Raw genomic sequence first — 20485 nt, 5'->3', positions numbered from 1 at the left:
TCATGTGATCATGTGTCTCGATGTAGAAATCATGTGATCAAATAGCATTCTTTTTTTCATATTGTTTTCTACTATGTCTCTCTCTTAATACTTTTTTATATCAAGTCATGCAATAGGACAAATTAATTTGATCATCATATGATGGTTTACTAGTGTATAATTAAGTTTTGACTTCAAATTTGATAGATTACTGATCAATAAAGAAGACACATCCATCCAATGGTTAGAATTAATTATTAAAACCAACCCTCTATTAATTTAATGACTCAAAATCCAAAAGCGATTAAATCCACTGCAATCCATTGATGCATGATTTTGACATAGAAACAATATATATGAGTGTTCTCAGGCTTTAAAAACACAAAGGGTCAAATTTGATTCAGAATTGATGGAGATTGATTCTAATTAATCCAATCCCAAATTTACGTATATTGGGTCCGACAAAGCTAGACCAAGTCCACCGATTTTAAGACAAATTGAATAGAAATCCATTGAGACCGGTTCCATGCTCATTTCCAAAGTTCCAAGTTTTTAACTTGGGTTGGCTGGTGTTCTAACTTTTATTTATGCCCATAAATGTTCCTTTCCTATCTCTGATGATTTACATTTTTCCATTCTACCTAAAAAAAAAAAAAAAGATTTATTTCTTTTTAAAAATAAAATATATCTGCAAAGATCTGATTGGTCACACAGCTCCACTTGAAATTTAAAGAACAAAAAAACAAAAACAAAAATAAAACCATCTTTTTTTTGGCTAACCACCACCTATTTGTTTCGATGTAGTGATACGTTCCTAAATAACGTAGACTTAAAAATATAAAAAATAAAATCCACACCCTTTAACCATGTGAATCTCGCACTGATACACTCTCTCTCCTCCTTAACCAGTGACCATCTAAACCTTTTATTTATTGAAAAACCATTTCCAAATTCTAAGTTTAGAGCAAGGCTAAAGATTCCACTCACACTGGCTGCCTAAGAAGAACAGTTGGAGCCTCACCGCTAAATTCCAAGCGTACGCCGTAATGCATGACGTGTAACAAATATCCAGAGAGAGAGAGAGAGAGAGAGAGCAGAGGGAACAGGGGGCATGAGATCGCGTCCTCGCGTACACTCCAAAGTCCAAACCCTCCAAAAAATCTCTTTCTAGAGAGAATTGATTTTTACCAGACTTAACGGGCGTGGGGTGAGCACATAAAAAATTGACCGAACCATGGTTTATGTTTACGGTATTGGTTTCTGTCTCATCCGATACGGATACGATTTCAAGATGGATCAACCCCAGCAAAGGCTGATGATACCCATTCGGGTCAACCAGATCAGATACCGGTTAGTAGAACCATCCAAAGAAGGAACCCCACATACAATTTCCTTTTTATTTTAATCTTCTTCTTCTTCTTCTTTAATTCTTCCCACAGACATTGGAAGTTTGGAACTCAAAACAACTTCTCCCCGCGGACAGCGACAGGTCGAAAATGCATTAAAAAAATCGGAATATCCGGAAGCATAATCCAACAATCAAAATATTATTCCGTCAATATCCCCGTTTCCCTTCCGTTAATTCCCCAATGCCTCCCTTAAATATATATATGTAGGGGATTACTTCCCTCTACATTCAGAGCTCAAACAAATCTTACAATTACCATTGTATCCCGTCTGATCTAATACCGAATTCTTTTCTCTTTTTCTTCTACTTTGGAATGGCTCTTAAAGCCGTTAATATCTCCGACGTTCCCTGTCTGGATCAGGTGCCGGAGAATGCTTCCACTGCTCTTAATTCCGGTCGGTTCTCTAATGGTTAGTTCACCGAATGATTAACTACTAGATAGATCATTCTTAATTCGTTAAGTCTTTGCTTTCGTTTAACATTCCTTGTCTTCTTCTGTCTCCTTTTTTCTTAATTTTGGTTAATAATTAATTTACAGGTAAAGATGGAGGCAAAGCATCGTTGAAATGGCCAAAGTTTCTGGTTATAGGACACAGAGGGAGTGGTATGAACGTCTTACAATTGCCTGACCGGAGGTTGAAAGCCATCAAAGAGAACTCCATTCTATCCTTTAATACTGCCGCAAAGTTCGGTGTTGATTTCGTTGAATTCGACGTTCAGGTGAGATTTCTGTTTTCTCCTTAATCTTAGAATTAATTCTCAACAATTGTTATTCAATTTCCCTTTTTATTCTGTGTCTGCAATGATGATGGATTCCGAGTTCTGAGTCCGACCGACGAGTATTGTTTGTCCTTCGTAACAAACAATACAGATGGTCGTCTTCTTCTTCTTCTTCTTAGGTCCACGTGGTTTGGCCTTTGGTGATGTGCCTCTCCTCACATCACTCCACCGCCGTGTACGATGTAGGAAAACTGCAATTTTGTCGCGTCTCGCCGCTGTTCTACCGCAGTATTATCCTCTTTCCCTTTCTCCGATGTGTTATGGAATCCTGATTATTCACAACTTCCGATCTGGGTCGTCCATCTTGTTGACGATCTTCTAGAGTTTGCAGTCAAAGTCTAACAGGCTCTGACATAGGAATGGAATTATTTGGAAATCAACTTTTAGTCAACACACCACCTTCCCTAAATCTAGTTTCTATTTTACTGGTCATGAAAATTGTGGGGTTGTTTCACTTCTTTCACGGTTGATGCATATTTACCAATAAAACATAGCTGATGAATATTGTCTTAGTTTTTTTTTTTTTTTTTTAATTATCTAAACCACCAAAACCCGTGAATTAAGAAATCCTCTCTTTTCTTACCCCCTAAAAAAAGAAGAAATTCTCTCTTTACATTGGTATACAAAACTCAGTTAATTTTTTATTTTTTATTTTAATTTTTCCCTTTGTCTTCTTCCTCTATTGTTCTCCTTTTTTTCTTTTTTTTTTTTTGTGTCATGATTGATAATTGAATAGTTGATCTGAATATAGTATATTTAATTTACTATATACCCACTGAACCTTGGGCCCGATAGAATTAAGCCTGGGCTGAGGTATTATCCCCATTGAACCTTGGGCTGGGCCTGGGCCTGGGCCTGGGCTAAGTTAAGGGGATCCAGGGTTGGGTTATGGTTTTGAAAAACCTGGCCCAGTCCGCCTGATGGCACAGCTAATAGAAGTATAGAACCCCGGCCCTCAACCTGTTGAAGCGCATATTTGCTTGTTGGTTTAGAGTTTCTTAAGATATTTGGGTGTGGATTGAGAAGGTCCAAAAGTAGAAGCATATACGAGTCTTGTCTTGAAACAAAATTGTAATTTGGGTAATGAATGTAATTTTTGTAGGTGACTAAAGATGACTGTCCGGTCATTTTCCACGACAACTTCATCCTCACGATAGAAAATGTAAGATGCATGATCTACATACACACTAAATAATCCCTGTTTTTGCCTTTATTATTTTGTGTTCTCTTACTAATTGCAATTTCTTCTTTGGATTTAATTTCTTGTGCTATTTGATTTTCAGGGTGAGAGTGAGATATCTGAGAGAAGACTCACGGAGTTAACTTTGGCTGAATTCCTTTCTTATGGACCCCAAACAGAGCCTGGAAATGTAATAATTGATTTTTTTTGTATTTCTTCGGTTCTCCTTTATTCGATGAACTGAGATTGGCCTCTAATTCTTATATTATTAATTAATTAATTGCATATTTCAGGTTGGGAAACCATTGTTAAGAAAGGGTTATGGAGACGGGAAGATTTACAACTGGAAAGTTGAAGAAGATGACGCCTCCTGTACACTTGAAGTGGCATTCCAGAAGGTAAACCCTACTTTGGGTTTCAATATCGAGCTGAAGTTTGATGACCACATAGTCTATCGAGATGAAGAACTCATCCATGTCCTTCAAGCAATCTTAAAGGTACGTAGGTCTTTTTCGTCCCTTTTGAACATAATTAATGATCTCTTTCTCATTGGGTTTTGCTCTCAACTGGGTGGTGGTGGTGGTGGTGGATATGATATATATACATAGGTGGTCTTTGAACACGCCAAGGAGAGACCCATTGTCTTTTCAACCTTCCAGCCTGATGCAGCACGGTTAACCAGTATGTTGCAGAGCATCTATCCTGTAAGAACTCATCCCTTTTATGTAAGAGAATGGAAAATAGGAATTCTATTATTGTTAAAACAGCTAGAAATGAGTTATAATGTACGTTCATTATTAATTGGTAATACAAAACCAGGTGTTCTTCCTTACAAATGGAGGATCTGAAATTTACAAGGATGTGAGAAGGAATTCCTTGGAGGAGGCTGTCAAGCTTTGCTCGTCATGTGGTTTGCAAGGGATTGTATCAGAAGTTAAAGCCGTCTTCAGAAATCCAGGCGCCATTAACACGATCAGAGAAGCGAATCTTTCACTCCTAACCTATGGCCAACTGAAGTAAGCTGCTTTCCCCCAAGTTTATTTGGCTCTAACACAACCTTGGTTGGTTCTGATACCATTTGTTAGTTAGTAGGATCTTTATCCTCTCACTTTGCTTGTCAAATTCTTGACGGCAAGTACATCTAACAGAGGGGGGGCAGAAATGACTATCCTACCCCTTGCTCGAATACACTGCCCGAAGATCCACCTCCCTCTATTTTATGTACTTGACGTCAAGTACGGGCAGACAAATTGAGAGGATAAAGATTCCAGTAGAAGAGATATCAAAATACTTATTAAACCCCTATACATTCTCCATTAATATCCGATGTGAGAATATTTTTTCCGGTCTTTCACGTGGAACAGCAACAAAACTCACCGTTAAAAACTAGTTATTAAGAAGATGATGAGCTAGTCCTTGTAAGTCTTCACATCTAATATGGGGTTCTGGCCGGTGATTAATTTATAAGAAAGATCGAGGTAGGTTGTTTTCAAATGTTATAATGTAACTAATGGGGCTGCTATATATTCATTTGTTTTCAGTATTGTGCCAGAAGCGATTTACATGCAACATCTAATGGGGGTGGATGGGGTGATCGTGGATCTGGTTCAAGAGATTTCAGAAAGAGTGTCGGTTTACATCAAGCCAGTTAAGGAGGGTGAGTACGAAGATAATAGCAGCCTCTCATCTCATGAAGGGGCAGATGGGCAGATCCAAACCGCAACAAGGCCCAACTTCTCACAGCGTGAACTCTCATTTCTACTCAAGTTGATGCCTCAGTTGATACAAGTTACATTCTAGAGAAACAAAAACAGGATAACCCATCCATCACCCAAGGGAAAGAGTGTATAGTATTCTTATCTTTTTCACCCCGTCAATAATTATTAAATCCATACTACTTACTTATACTTACGGGGCTTTATATTTTGATTTTGGAATTGTTTTTTTTTTTTTTTTTTATGTATAATCACAGTTGCTATACCGAGTATTGTACTTAATTCATCCTCCTTCGTGCAATGTAGAGGTGATCTTCTTTGTCTTGTAAGAACAAAAATGGTTGTACCAAAAACAATGATGTATTGTATCTTGTGTTTTTTTTTTTTTTTTTTTTTAAATCTTTTGAAAAGCACAGTTTCGGGGAAGAAAATATTAGAATGATCTTTCAAATTTGAGTTAAGATAATTGTTCTTGTTGCATTATTATTCACTTCTCGTTATTGTGATCCATCTACGGGTGAAATAGGGCAGGGTTGGGCAGGGTTTTAACCGAGTCCTCTTAGCTCAACCCAAGCCCAACCCGGTCCTAACTCAGGCTGAGATATCCCAACCCTTTTAGGCTCAAACCAGCCCGACCCTGATTGACCTTGATCAAGTTGAGCTGGTCAAGTTGGTCCTGATTGACCCTAATTTTTGCCATTTACATCATCCTATGCATCAAAAAAATGGGACACATGTGATTGGGTATTGGTTTATTTCACACTCAATTGAGTATTAGACTTTTCACCATAAAAATATTTGAGTATTAGACTGTTCTTTGAGTTAAAAAACTTAAGGGTAAATTACACTGCGATCCCCTGAGGTTTGTCTTAAATAGAGTACGACCCCCTGTGTTTTTTAAATTATACAGTCAGCACCTTTAAGTGGACGGTGTTAATAATAAAATATAAAATGCCAACTTTACCCTTCTAACATTTAATACCAAAAACCTATTCAAACCTCAGAAAACAAGTGAAAACTTATTTTCGTTTTAGTTGAGCCGTTGTGGTTGTTACGTTGAAACAATGGCAGTTGTTCTTGATCCCTTCGCTTCCGGCTACATCTCCACTGCTCCTGCCGGCTGAATGGTAATTAATGGAATGGCAATATTGAAGTTTTTAGTAACTTAACTTGGAAAAAGACAAAGAATATGGGCGTGAGTAACGAATGGTTGAAGAATCATCTTCAACTTTTGGAATTGGTCACGGTAAGGCACAAGAGGGGAAATCGAATTGTAGCCTCTGGAATCGTCTCAAACAGCTTGAAATCTCTAGATTTGGTGTCGCCTAGGTCTGTTGGAACAATCCAAAACACCACAGCTCTAGAAATCAAGTGGTCTTTGGACTACAGATTTCTGAAATTGAAATCAGCGGTAACTGCAGGCTTAGCTTCGGTTCTGGTAGGTTGCAGATGTCACTAGAAATTGGGGTTTTTAATATCGAATGAAGGGACTAAGAGAAAGAGTAATCAAATTTTACGGCCTTTCGGATGTCAATGGTCTATTCAGATTTTCCTGTGAAGTAACTGCAATTCCATGAAAAATAGTGATTTGGGCTTTTAAGGGCTGAAGAACGAAAAGGGAACAGAGGAAAATGGGGGAAAGCATCGTTTGGAAAAAGAACAAGAAAAAACGGAGGAATGGATGTTAGAAGATGGATATGTGGGCTCTCCATTTTGATTCTGTTTGAGGTCTCCAGTGTCTCTGCTTCTGGGGTATTCACTAAGCTTTACTGTTTTCACGAAATTCTCAAGTCTAGCAACATTAAATTTGCTATTCCCGTCGATCAGTTGCGTTGAGCAGCACTCGTCCCCCATAACTGATCCACAAATTAAACTCAGAACAAGAAAAGAGGAATTAAATAAAAAATTAAATGGTTTCCATTATTTCTTTTCAAATTGTTGCGCATCGTGTTGAACAGAGAGATTAGAATCAGGGATCAAACCCTTAAGAGAGAGAAGAATTACCTGAGCTAAGCGAGAAATCCAAAACAAAGAAGAGATCGTCGCCGTTCCCTGAAAAGAAAACCGAGAAATTGGAACCATAGATCTGGGAAGATTCGACATTCACCTGCAACCATAGATATCTCAAATCCGTCGAGGAATAATTAATGGCGAAACTGGAACCAAACGAGAATTGAAAGAAGGAGGTGACTGATTCGAGTAGAATTACCTTCCTATCATCGCAGGTATGGATGACTGATACGAAGAGTAGCAGGGAAGGGGGTGTGAAGTTTTAGGGATACCTATGGCCAAAATGGTAAGCTCACACCTCATTCGGGACTATATTAGTCATTTGAAAGTAAACTTAACTAACATCGTAACACCTAAGTAACGGAGTGGGGCTGACTATAACAATTAACCTAAACTCAAGGGGTGCGATTGTATAATTTGAAAACACAAGGGTTCGCTCTATATTTAAGATAAACTTCAAAGGGTCACACTATAATTTTCCCAAAACTTAATCCATTCTTAAATTTGTAAATATTTTTTATCAATAGATAATTACCTTTTTTTTTTTTGGTCAACCAACAGATAATCAAATACTAAACAAAAATTGTAAAATGTAAAAATATATAGTAAAGCATAGCCGGGCTGGGCTTAATCGAGACCTCAATCCTGACCCAGCCCACCCTTGATCCGGGGCCTGAAAATTTCAACCCTAACCCACCCTCATGGTTGAAAAATCCAGTTCATGCCCAGTTCAGGCTTAAGGCGGGCTTGGGGTAATAGGGCCAAACTTACACCCCTAGATCCTCCCAATTAATGTGCAAAACTCATGCTTCCGATGTAGGGTGTCAAAAAGCATATCGATGCGATTTAATCGACCGAAACTGATCTATTAAAATCTGTATCATTTTGGAACCATTGTACGACTAAAACTAACCGACCTTCAGATAGCTATGGGCTTCCAGATCGCTATGGGGTTTTTTACACACCACAAACTACCAAGTGTGCTAGACATTTGTTCACAACCAATAAAATATAGGCTACAATAAAATATATGGAAAAACCATTTAGATCAAAATTAGAAGAAACTGTAAATTCAATACAATTCAATATTAGTTTACACTTATGTTCTTTTGTATATATGAAAAATCGAAAACCAGATCGATAAGGGACAAGTAGAAGAAACTGAGGACCGAAGCATGATAGTTATCGGTTTTGATTTGGTTTTTATAGACCAAACGTCTTAAAAACCACATTTTTACCCCCATAAGTCTCATTCTCAAGAGAGGGGGAAAAAAAATGTGGCCATAAACGAGAGAAATTGGTATTTTCTTCAAGGATATATCTCTCCACCCCCTGACTCTCTTCATGTCAGAATGGGGTTTCAAGTCTGGCCACCAAGTTCACAAGGGTTTCTTAGTTAGCCTTAAAGGTTAAGGTTTCATGGCAAACTGTACCCACAGTATTCAATACCAGCAGTCACTGTATACTCTCTCCTCTCTACCAGGACAAACCCAACTAAAGAAATTTATGATCAGGTGCAAAGTTGATGTAGTCACGATCTTTTCTACATCTTTTTCAAGTAACAAATTATATATATTTTTTTTCAAAAGCATTTTTTTTCAAACATTTCCGCACACTCTTGTGTCTGGGCACAGGGACAGTGCATCACACCGTACATATTCCTGTTAGTGTTCTTTCTCCCTATTTTCTTGCGGGAACAAAAACCCAACTTTTTTTACCGTATCAATTGATACGTATCAGTTTTCTGCTGATACCACTAATATCGGTCACTACCATTAGAAATAATATCGATCGATACGATCCCAATATCTAAATCGCTGTATGGGACTATGATTCCATATGATTAAGACCGGCAAAGGAAGGTTAATTAAGGTGTATAGGAAATAGAGCATCAATTTTCTATTTTTATCTTAAACAGATTAAGAAAAAATGTACCCCCGCGGCCCAGCCCAAACCCCCAGGTGAGATTGGGCTGGACCGAAGCGATTAGAAAATTTTTCTAATGACTTGTGTGTAATAGTAGGTGAATTATTATTATTATAAAAATCTATTATTTTACCAAATGCCACGAGATATCTATTTTACCACGTGGATAGATGATATGACCATTTCAACGGTTAGATAGAGAGCTTAGGACATTGCTTATTAGTTACATGTCAATTTTCAAAGTCCAATTCAATCAAATACCACATTTTTATATTAGCACATTTTTCGTGTATGTCCATGCATGTGTACTGGTACTCTTGGGATTACTATGCACTCTCCCAACTTTCAGTGAAAATTGACTGTTTAGATTAAGGTTATGTTTAGTATGCATTCTAAGTCAATTTCGCATTCTTGGACGATAAAAATAGTTGTTTTTATCGTTTGAGAATGTGAAATCGACCTGAAAAATGCATATCAAATGCAGCCTAAAATAAAACCCTCAAAAATAGAACCTCATATTTAACTTGTGATTTTCGAAACCATCACCTTCCATTGTTACATAGATAACTACCCTATATAAGTTAGGGAGAAAGTTCTCTGTCCGGGAGTGTGGCCTATGCCAACACTTCCATGAGTCTATCTCTCTCCTCCCCATTTGAAAAGACACATCTGTCCGCTTGTTTTAAGGAGGAGAGAGATAGACACATGGGAGTGCTGGTGTTGGCCACACTCCCGGACAGAAAACTGCTTCCCATATAATTATTAAAACATATGATAACGAGAAGTACTATTGATTGAAGCGTGGTAGTCCTCAAATTGCTATTAGATAAAGTTATTAGTTATAAAATTATTGACAAGGTTTAATACATTAATACAAATATATCATACAGATTCATCGAATTATGGAAATTCAAACACCAATTAATTCGGTGGTCCAAGGTGTGGATAACGGAATATTACCTAAAGAGAGGTCAAGCATCTGAATTTGATCCATATATGTTTACAAAATATTGGAAAAGAATTGGGGAAAAAATGGTTAAAATTGGATCTGCTGTGGATAGAGCCTCAAATGATCAGGAACTCAGTTGTTCAAGGTTGGTGAGAACATTTTTATCGAGGTAGAGATGAGGGTTCTAGTTAACTCAAGGTTTAGAGGTGGCCATGGTGAAGTGATGTGATGACTCGAAGGTAGAAGAAAATTCCAATGTTAAATTGTGATGGATGAGATGACAAATGAGTGGCATTAACCCACACCAAATCTCTTGTTGAACATTGCCGTGGGATTAACCTCCCGTATGACTGATGTGGGATCATAACAGATCATACGCTTTCAAATCGACATCCATGGTATCCCACTCCAGATCAAGTAGCCATTCACAAGTGGCTTCACTCTGATCCAAGGTCTCTATTTGGCAGCAGGTAGTCATTTTCTTAGTGGCTTCAATCTGATACTAGGTCATCCCTTCCATGTGAGAGTTGGGAATCAAGGATTGGATATATAGCTCTATACGATGAACTGTGAGGTTGAGTCGTGCCACCAGTCACCTTCCATAAAATTGGAGATGTCTTATGGTGCAATCCAGGTAATTCAAATCAACCTCCAAGATGAAATAGTCACAACCGGCCCTTTCAATAGTTATTACACACACTTATTGGGCCCTGTCATGACACACTCAGGTTGTACTCAATCAACTAGAACAAGAGTATAATAACACTTCTCAAAAACAGTGAAACTGAAGGCAAAAATATAGAGTAGGGGTTTGAGAGAGAAGCTAAAACACTTGTAATCATACTCTAAAGTCTATATAGGACATCCTCTATTTACAGAGGAGAGATGCCCCTTGAAACACATGTCCAAAATGAGCCCAAAGGATGTGTTTCTCTAAGAGAGAAAACATAAAATAAATAAATAACCAATGTTGGCATCCAAAACTTTATGGACAGCAAGTAACATATGATCGCCGGCACTAGCAACGTGTCAGACGGCACTCATCTAACATCGGAAAAGATGCAATCAACGTCGAACATCGGACAAAGAGTAATATATTTCATTAAGGTTCCTAACAAATCCTGACTTTGAACATTCTCTAATCGACATATAACAACAAACCACATACTGACGTCAGGAAAACCACAATCGGTGTCGAAAATACCTACCCGGTGTTGGGAAAAAAAAAACAGATACAAGTGTTGTCCAATAAGCAAAAAGACACTTCACACATTAAAGACTATTGTGTAAAAAAACCCCCAAACCCCCAGCCCCAGAGACGAGAGTATTGGCGTATTGCGAGTTTTTCTACCAAATAACCACCCCCTTGTAGTTCCCATTATACAATATATATTTCACTCTTAGCTTTTCTATAAGCATTGTGTGGGACTAAAATATTCATACTCCTTTGCTTTACTAAAAGCAATATTAGAGAGGTCATGGGTTCAAATCGTGTGGAAGATACAACAATCAAAGTCTTTTTAAAAAAACATATTAGTACTTAAAACTTCATTTGCAATAAAGACAACAATGTTCCTCTAGTAATCCTCTTAATATTATAAATCTTTCATCTCAAATTCTTAAACTCCAAACAATCCCCTCAAAAATTATGGAACATAGAATCATAGAAAAGGGAGTGATCGAGAGTATATATGATGATATAAAAAATGAGATTGGGATTTACCAGACCAGACCAAACAATTATTTGCAACAACTAGCTAGCATTTCTTTTTTAACCCAATCATCACCAAGCAAGCAGAGGCGCATGCGTATTTAATTGTTTTGTATGAAAGATAAAGTTAGGCATTATGATATCCATTTTGTATCCTTTTGATGGAAACACATATATACATATAAACCCACTTTTGCAGAGTTTTACTCAAAGTGTTGTTGTTGCTTCTTTCTTGACAGAGACTATAAAAACTATTTTAGAAACAATGCTTTTTAGTATTGGATGGCCATTTTTTGAAGAAAATCTCATAGTGCTCTTGCGTCGTGTTTCACACATCCTTATGTCAATTTTCCTGCCTTTTCTTTTCCCAACTTCCTTTTCCCTAGAATGATGATATAATATTTTTGTGTCAACCCTCATCCTGAATCTTTGTAGCTCCTCATCATAACCTTGTAAGTAAGCTAATTTTCACCCCCCCCCCTCCAAAAAAATAAAAAAAAGTTTAAGTAATTGTTGTCGTCGGAAACGGATTCAAAGATGTGGATGACTTGCAAGAAGAAAAAAAACACAAAAGAGGTTTGGAGTGGATTCTGAGAAAGGATTCTCTGATGCCTAAGTCAAATCCGTACAATAATAAATTTGTAGAGGAAGTACAAAGAGAACAATAAGTCAGTGAAAAAATGATGCCCTTGTACCTAGGTCTCCCTTTTCTATTTAAAAGAGGAAGGGGCGATTAATGAAATAGCGGCAGAGACAGTTGCTAGATCGTGGCAGTTGGCGTCTTCCTTGAATCGTGTATTTCTGTGTGTGTGCAGAGTGGGAAACATGTATCCCTTGATTTGGGGAATATTCACTGTAGTGGTGTGTCAGTTACTTGGAATTAGTTACTGGACAAGTTTCGGGTTTGTTTGAAATCGTGTTGCACAAGGAACTGCTTGTCAGGTCCTTTTCAGTTGTGTCTCATGACTAGCCTTCGTCCACGTATCGCCTATTTACTTGGTGGACAATTTTATGTACATCAGTGTAACCTAATGATATTCATACCATCTGGCAGAAGCTACTTCCTTTTTGTTGGATTATATATATATAATTTTTTGTAAGAAAGTATTTTGAGCAAATGATATGGGGGAAGACACCAATGAGAAGAGGAGAAATGAAAATAGAGGCGCTAACGTTATCGACCTCAGCAGCTCAAAGAACCTATTTCCTTTTTCTTTTTTTTTGCGAGGGGTCTTAGATAGGAAATACAATAGTCTTGGACTACAACTAAAAGAGGAGGGGGGGGGGGGGGAGATGACAATATCAATTGGGCTTTATTGAATAGGAAATACAATAGCCATGGTTCATGCATTATTCCTTCCACTTAATTAACTTGAATAAAGTTTCAAGGGTGGTCAAGGGGGGAGAGCAAGGCAGGATCCCATTCGGAGGTGAAACATGTCTACGCCTTGCAATGAATGTCATGCTTGGAACATCATTTGCATCACCTTCATTGCTGTAGGGATCTAGTCTAGACCGCATCTACATGAGAGTATGACCTGAGCAAACTCCTTGTTGGGGGTGTTCCTCATAACTCAAATTGGGGACCATGAGAACATGAGAATGCCTCCTGAAACGGGCATATTAGAATCACGGAAGTTGGGCCCCAAGTGAATTCATTTACCGATCCCCCGCCCCCACCCTCTTAAATGAAGAATCCTATCCCTGTTGGTTGCCTTTGTATACATATTTATTGGACGAATCTCCTCTTGATAATTAAACAATCAAAAGAATTCTCCTTAGTTTTGCGAGTGCATCGCTTTTATAATATTGTCTTTTAAGAAACAATTTTCAATCTAAATTCGAGGTAGAAGAGAAAAGAAATTATATGTTCTTATTAAAGAAATTCGTTGGATCAAATTCATATCAAAACAAATTTAAAAATTTATAAAACTCACAATTGGATGGCGTTCTTTTCTTTCTCCCTTAACATGTATTTGTCGTCTCATCTTCTCAATCATAACATTTTTTGGATCCCAATCACCCCATCCCATTAAGATCTCAACCCTAAATTGTGATTAAAGAGAATGAACTATACAATTAAACGTTGAAAGTATATGGACTAGTAAAGTGGGATTTTTTTTTTTTTTTATTTTGATGAAAAGAAAAAGGTAATTAATATAGGTGAAGCTATGCTGACAACTCAACCTGTATTTAACACAGCCTTACCATAGCAAGATTCAGTTGGGCACTCTTTATTTTACGGTCATTGAGAGTCCCATATTGCAAATCCTTACGAGCCAATATCTTGAGAATTTTTAAATTAAGGCTGCATTTGGTATGATTACTTGAAATGCATTATCGATTTAAAATGATATCAAACTTAACAATAATCAAGCAATTATAGAAAAAATTTCTAATGTTTCACACTTATATATGCCATGTGAAAAGATGATGTGGAAAATCTGATTGTTGGATATTTCGGGTAGGGATTTGGATAGACTGCGTGTCAAGGTTTAAACTCAATTTCGATCATATACTCTCCTATGTAATGGCATACCCTCATATATATCCGTATTTATTTTTTTAATAATCTTAAAATTTTTAATACTTTATTTTACCATTTTTTCAATCAAAAAAAAAATAAAAATTTTTACCACTTTGCAAACTCCACATGCTTACAAAATTCCAGCTCTATGCTCTTGAACGAACCTATTAGAAACTAAAGTTTCAAAATCGGCAATTTCTATTAAAAAAAAAAATCGGAAATTAACTCAACATCCTTCTAAATTTTATTTTTTTCAATTAAAAATTACGTTTGTGGGATTCCTTTGAAATCGAAATCTCCAAAACAACCACGAAAAAAAAAATAGAAATTCAACCCTTGGAAAACCAGTCACACACTATATGATGTGGGTTTGGACCACATTCGTCACCGCCTTCCGTCACATTCAAAATAAAATAAATGCCTTCAAAGAAAGGTAATCCTATAAAAAGAAAAAGGTAAATAATCCAAAAACAGAATTAAATGAAAGCAATACGCATTAAACTCTCTAGTAAAGGTAATTTGTTTTTGGTGGGGTACTAAGAATTTGAATTCAAAAAGAGAGAGAGAGAGAGGCAGCTTATTGAAGGGAAGAAAGACTTTGACCTTCCATCTTATTCTCTATCATCTCATATGTTGGATTCACCAAATAGACAAGCAACGGTCTTAGACAACCAAACAACTCCGTTGAGAAAAGAAACTCTTGAATGACTTAGTGGAATGTGAAAAAAGCATTGAGATGGTTGAGAAGTTCTCTCACTTTTGCATTAGTTGGTTAATTTATTATTGGTTGTAAGAGAATATTTTTTTTGGGAGACAGGAGGGGTATTCCATGTGATGTGCATTCTAGAGGCTTCAAGCAAAGTTTTGCAAAATTGGATTGGATTGGCTCAAATCGGCCAATCTGGATCGAAATCGTCAGAGGTTAATCTCAATTCTAATTGATTTGAACCGGATCGATCTTGTATGGAAACTAGGTTTAGATTGATTTCCACTAATTCCAATCTGGATTGGATTGGAATCGACTAATCCAGACCCCGATTGAGTCTTTTTGCTGAGTGATGGGTGACTCCTCTCACCCCTAGCTATTGCAGACTTGGGGTAAAGTTTAAAATCTAGAATTAGGATCCATATTGGTTCCATCTAATTTTGATGGGAATTTGTTAGCATTAGCCAAAACGTGATCTAATCCTAGTTTCTGTACAAGGATCGGGCTCCGACGAATGTTAATCTTGGCGACCTGATCCCAATTCTTGAAACCCTAGACCCCGATCTCGATTAAAAGCTTTTAAAATCTTTAATTTAAAAAACGAGAAAGAAAACAGAAAAAAAAACGATCTAAATTGAAATAAAAACCTTTAGAAAAATATTTATAGAAAAAAAACTGTTTTAGAGCATGGCTCTTGTACCTAGACGCATGATATGGCCAAATGACTGTTCGGCCCCATGAAAAATAAAAATCCTACCCTTATTGATGCTCTTATGTATGATCTTATTGACCCCCAACACAAAGACCCCACTCTTTAATAGAAAACTCTTCCCCAATATTTATTTATCTTGGTATCCATAAGAGGCAGATTTAGAAAGAAATTGGTCCACTTAAAAACATTTTTTACTCAAAACGCAATAATTGCAATCTTTGACGTTTCTCCTTCTGTCCCTTAAAACCTTCTTCAACACCCACACGCAAACTACTTTGACTACCCAACCTAACCCAACAAAAAACATGAAAGGAAAGCAAAAGAATCAAAAGCAGCCGCAATTTGGCGCCGACTTTCTTTCTACACTATCAAGTGGTAGAGAGAGACCAGAATCTCTTAATTCTTCTTCTATCTTCTCTTTTGAATTTTTTTGCCATTTTCTTGGGCAAAATCGTATTTGTCCTTATAAAGGATCATAAACAAATTCACGGAGGAGGGGTTTACCTTCTCCATACGAAATCAGGGCATTTTTTTTTTGGATTTGTTATTTGTCAACAATGGTGGTGGAGTGGAGGATAGAGGCACCCCTAGTTTAACCAAACCCCTCAACCGCCCCACGTTACACTTTCTCTTCTTCCTTTCCTTCTTTCCTCTGATGCCCTTTAAAATCTCATTCATTACAAAATTACGATTCATCCTTAATCTCGTAATTGAACATTTCAAAAATGAAACAAATCAGATTTGAAACCCTGGAGTCGACAGTGAAACTCCCTGAATCAATAGCAAATCATGTTACCATCAATATTGATATAATGTCGAATACTTTACCTCGATGTCCATCCAAGTGGCCTTTATCATGATGTACAATCAACAAGTTTTTAGAACAAAAAAAAAAAAAAAAAAAAAAAAAAATGAATCGATCAGCATTGATTCCGATCTAAAGCGATCAAAATTGATCAGAGTCGGGAGTAGAATCGATGGGAATCTGCTTGATCATCGATTTACCAATCCAATTTTTTATTCTTAAAATTCATGATTATTAACCGAAGACTTTTTTTTATACTTACGCTATCCTATTCTATGGGCCACTAATCCGTATCGATAATTACCGAAACACAAAGACCAATAAGTAAATCCATAAGACTCAGTTGTTCTAGTAGTGAGATTGATCTGATCCATAATTCAATTCTCAGGACCATTATGAATTGAGACCAAGTTATGAAGTGAAGTTGCTATTGAGATGCAAGAATTTGTAAGGAACCAATCATTGTCACACCAAATATTAATGTGAATCCAAGCCAAATCATTCCTACTTGGATTCTGGGCTCTCATCATCCAAAACTGAACCAACCTTCATTTATTGATGATGTGTTGACATGGTTGACCTATCAATAGTCAGGCAAGACGGCTTATGGCTCAGTATGGCACGCAATGGCAATAATAACCTCTCAAGGGGTCAGGAATTCAAAACACGCAATTCCAATCTAGATCAGATCAGAATCGGCCTGGATTGGTTTCGAAATCATAAGTTCTTGACATTTAGGGTTTTTTAATATAAAGATTAGAAGAACCAAATCAACCGGAATCGGGATCTCAATCCCGATCCTGGAAACCATGCAAGTGGTTCAGACTTCAGAGTCACTTGGACAAAATATACAGGAATATACAAAAGGCTGCATTTAAGTGTGGTTCAGAAATTCTAGAAAGGATTATTTATTAGGAGTTTATGGCAACTGTGATATTTCAAAACCAATTTAGAGGCAAAATTCGAATTCCCAATTGAAATGAAAATGATATGTGGTCCATCTCACCTTCCTACTTGACTCTTCATAGAGTATTTGTGCAGTATCTTTCGTCCCAAGCCATCATCTAAGAGAAAATTTTCCTCCACCCTAGGTGAAGGAAAAATACACCTATCTAGGATCATAATTACGCTGCCCTTTTATTGTATAAAGTCAATAATGACCTTTTTATTGTTCCCAATACCCATCCCAAGACATCCAAACCATTGGCAGAAGAGTTTTTTCCTACACCGTGGGTGAAGAGAAATTGCCTCCCTTCGTTTAAACCAAGTGCAGAAGATCTTTTGACTAGATGTTTTATGCCATGTGAGAGCTAATATGGATTTTATCTTGAACATCCAAATTAAGGTCCACTTTTTTAATCCCAAAAAAAAAGAGAGATTCCTCCCCCACACTAGCATGGCCATTGGTGTGGTATGTAAATTTCTCCCCATACGGGCATCATGGGAACCCTCTAACAAAAAAAAGTTAATTGCTATGCGTCAATTTTTTTTTCTAATTAGAGGACATTTATTTGCAAAGAACAAATAAGACATTAATAATAGAACAAGGGGTCAACACACCCGCAACATGGAATGGAATCCTCCATGCTCAGTTAATGGGAGTATGGAAGGGGACAACGCCACATGGTTGAATACAGGAGGACCCATATGTTAAGGAGGAAAGAGTACGTGTGTATCAAGAAGAAGAGACTGTGAGTGAATGCATGACACCGGCTGCATAGCGATCATTTTTTCTTAATTTTAATAGCGGCAGCCTAAATATCACCTCTTAGGTGTATTTAGAACTTAACACTTTCTTTTAATTGTTCCTTGTTTTATTTCCAAAAATTGTTTCTATCAAAGATAAAATAGGATTTTTAAAATGTCTTGAACATTTTTTCGAGTACACATGTGAAATAATAGAATTTTTTTACCTTTATTAAAAAAATTAAGGCAAAATTTTCCTCCACCCATAGAGGACGGTTCATCCACCATCCCAGGATTCACAAACCCCACCTAGTACGTTCACATAGGCAATGCTCAGTAGCTATTTGGGAATGAGACCGTTTTATATTGGAATTGGGCATTGGTTCCATGGTTTTTTTTTTTTTTTTTTTTAAATTTTTTTTTATTATATGAAAGTGAAATCACACAAATTACACATCAATCTTAAAAGGTTCACCAACTTTTAGGACCGTAAAATGACAAATATACACAACACACCACACTCACACACCCGATATAAGACTAAATCCCCACACCCCTTCTTTTTTTGAGGGCATTGGTTCTATGTTTCACCTGGACTCCAACCAATTCTTATTTCGTTTATTCAATTATCAATTAGTGATGGTAGGACGTAAGGGCATTGGTTCCATGTTGCACCTGGACTCAAACCAATTCTTATTTCGTTTGTTCAATTATCAATTACTGATGGTAGGACGTCAGGCAAGTCTGGTACGGCATCTTCAAAGGGCACTTTAATGATTTTTTTTTTGGTAAAGAAAGGCACTTTAATGATTGGGGAGTTATGAAAATTTCTCCAATCCCCCATAATAGAGGGGAAAATGTATGTAACACAGAAAGGAAATATTTAAGAGTGAGTTTTTCTTCACTTTGGAGAAGGAAGAATCCTTCACCACTAGTGATCTAATCTTGTGATTGAACTTCTATGTTTTACCAATCAAAAAAAAAAAAAACAAATTTGAACTTCTATGTCAGTTGTAATTCCCATTTTTTATTGTACATAGGTGAAAATACCCTTTTACATGGTAATTAAAGGGTCAAATCTCTAAGGTGAGGAGATTCTCTCTTCACCATCACTGATATGTTACATCCTACCGTTGGATATGTAGAGAATCATTTAAAATTTAGATTAACCATGTATAAAATTTTAGTTTAATTCACGCAAACTCTATTTAAATAGAAGGTTAGATATGTAAATACAGGATATGTAAGTGCCCATCAAAGAAAAAGATTCTTTCCTCCTCCAAGTCTGAATAGAAAAATCGGGTACTGTTTAAAATAGAGGAATGAGGAAATCTTGGAAGGGGCATCCCATGAGGGTGGCATTTTGTCACTTAACCAAAGTCCAACGTGGTGTCTGTCGTTTTGGGTGCAGGTGGGACTCACCCTTTTTAATTCCCCACCCAAGGTTCCAACCCACTCAATATATACCATTCGAAATTACAAAAATACCCCACATGCCCTTTCTTAAAAGAACCTGGACCATAAGATAGAGAGTAAACCAAGCCCTTGTACAGCGCATTTGTCAATTTGGAGGAACGCACCTCAACGTTAGGGCATCTACTTCAAACGACCATATATAATCCATAGAAAACAATCAAAATCTCCCTCTCCCCCCATATCTTCTTACCATATAATAACATGATAATGTAGGCATCAAATCCTGGAATTTTTTTTTTTTTTTTTTTTTTTTTTTTTTTCAAGGGTTGAGGGGTGATGTATAAAGAGGAGTACAATACTACAGAGCCACAGAGGGAATAGAAACATAGAACTCCTCTAGGGAACCTGGGGATCGAAGAGGGAAGGAAAAGGGGCAAGAAGGAAAGAGAGACCTTGGTGAGAAGAGAACAGCAAACTCCATTGGCAGCAATTGCCGGCTTGCATCCTCCGTCATTGTGCTGACGTAGGGAACAAGGCTGCACCGTAGTTGCACCATATCATTCCACACCTTGCAAGTCACTTTGTTGCTGGACAGGCTTGAAATTTCTCCTTTTTTTTTGTGGGATCTATGATTTATAAGAAGTGTTTTTACGTACAGCTCTGCAATCTTGTACATAACATATCAGATGGAGCCCAAATCCTTCGGTTAATAGGGCTTAAGATGCTGAAATCATATGTCTAAGTTTCAGCTCATGTGGTGTAAGAAAGCTTTAAAAATCTACCAACAACAGTGTTTATTAAAGAAATAGTCACAACAACAATACAGGGAGAGGTTTCGTACACGGAAGTACATGGTGCACAATCATGTTTTCTACTGTTGGATAGACATAATCATGTACAGTACACGATCCTTCATTCCTTTCTAATGGTTGCAAGTACAATTGTGCACCATGCATGGCCATGCACGAAACCTTT

At 37.1% G+C, this 20485-nt stretch overlaps 1 protein-coding gene and 1 long non-coding RNA gene across 3 annotated transcripts; one reads left to right on the top strand and one right to left on the bottom strand.

The window, feature by feature from the left end:
• The first annotated feature begins 1700 nt into the window (after nt 1–1700).
• Nucleotides 1701–5152, top strand: LOC122656037 (glycerophosphodiester phosphodiesterase GDPD1, chloroplastic-like). 2 transcript variants are annotated; one of them, XM_043850465.1, is made up of 8 exons: nt 1701–1797; nt 1926–2107; nt 3270–3329; nt 3457–3537; nt 3641–3844; nt 3956–4051; nt 4167–4363; nt 4900–5152. In XM_043850465.1, exons 1-8 carry the CDS (start codon nt 1701–1703, stop codon nt 4997–4999), a joined length of 1017 nt encoding a protein of 338 aa, XP_043706400.1. In that variant the 3' UTR covers nt 5000–5152. The 2 variants fall into 2 exon arrangements, with proteins under 2 accessions (XP_043706400.1, XP_043706399.1); XM_043850464.1 differs by having other exon boundaries at nt 4889–5152.
• Nucleotides 1970–18658, bottom strand: LOC122656039. The gene is made up of 3 exons (XR_006332032.1): nt 18647–18658; nt 16227–16240; nt 1970–2126 (listed from the first exon to the last, which is right to left on the bottom strand). It is a non-coding gene; the product is annotated as an uncharacterized LOC122656039 (long non-coding RNA).
• Nucleotides 18659–20485: the final 1827 nt, after the last annotated feature.

Source organism: Telopea speciosissima, chromosome 3 (genome assembly GCF_018873765.1).
Source record: "Telopea speciosissima isolate NSW1024214 ecotype Mountain lineage chromosome 3, Tspe_v1, whole genome shotgun sequence".
Classification (NCBI taxonomy): Eukaryota; Viridiplantae; Streptophyta; class Magnoliopsida; order Proteales; family Proteaceae; genus Telopea; species Telopea speciosissima.
This window is presented reverse-complemented; position numbering and strand designations above follow the sequence as displayed.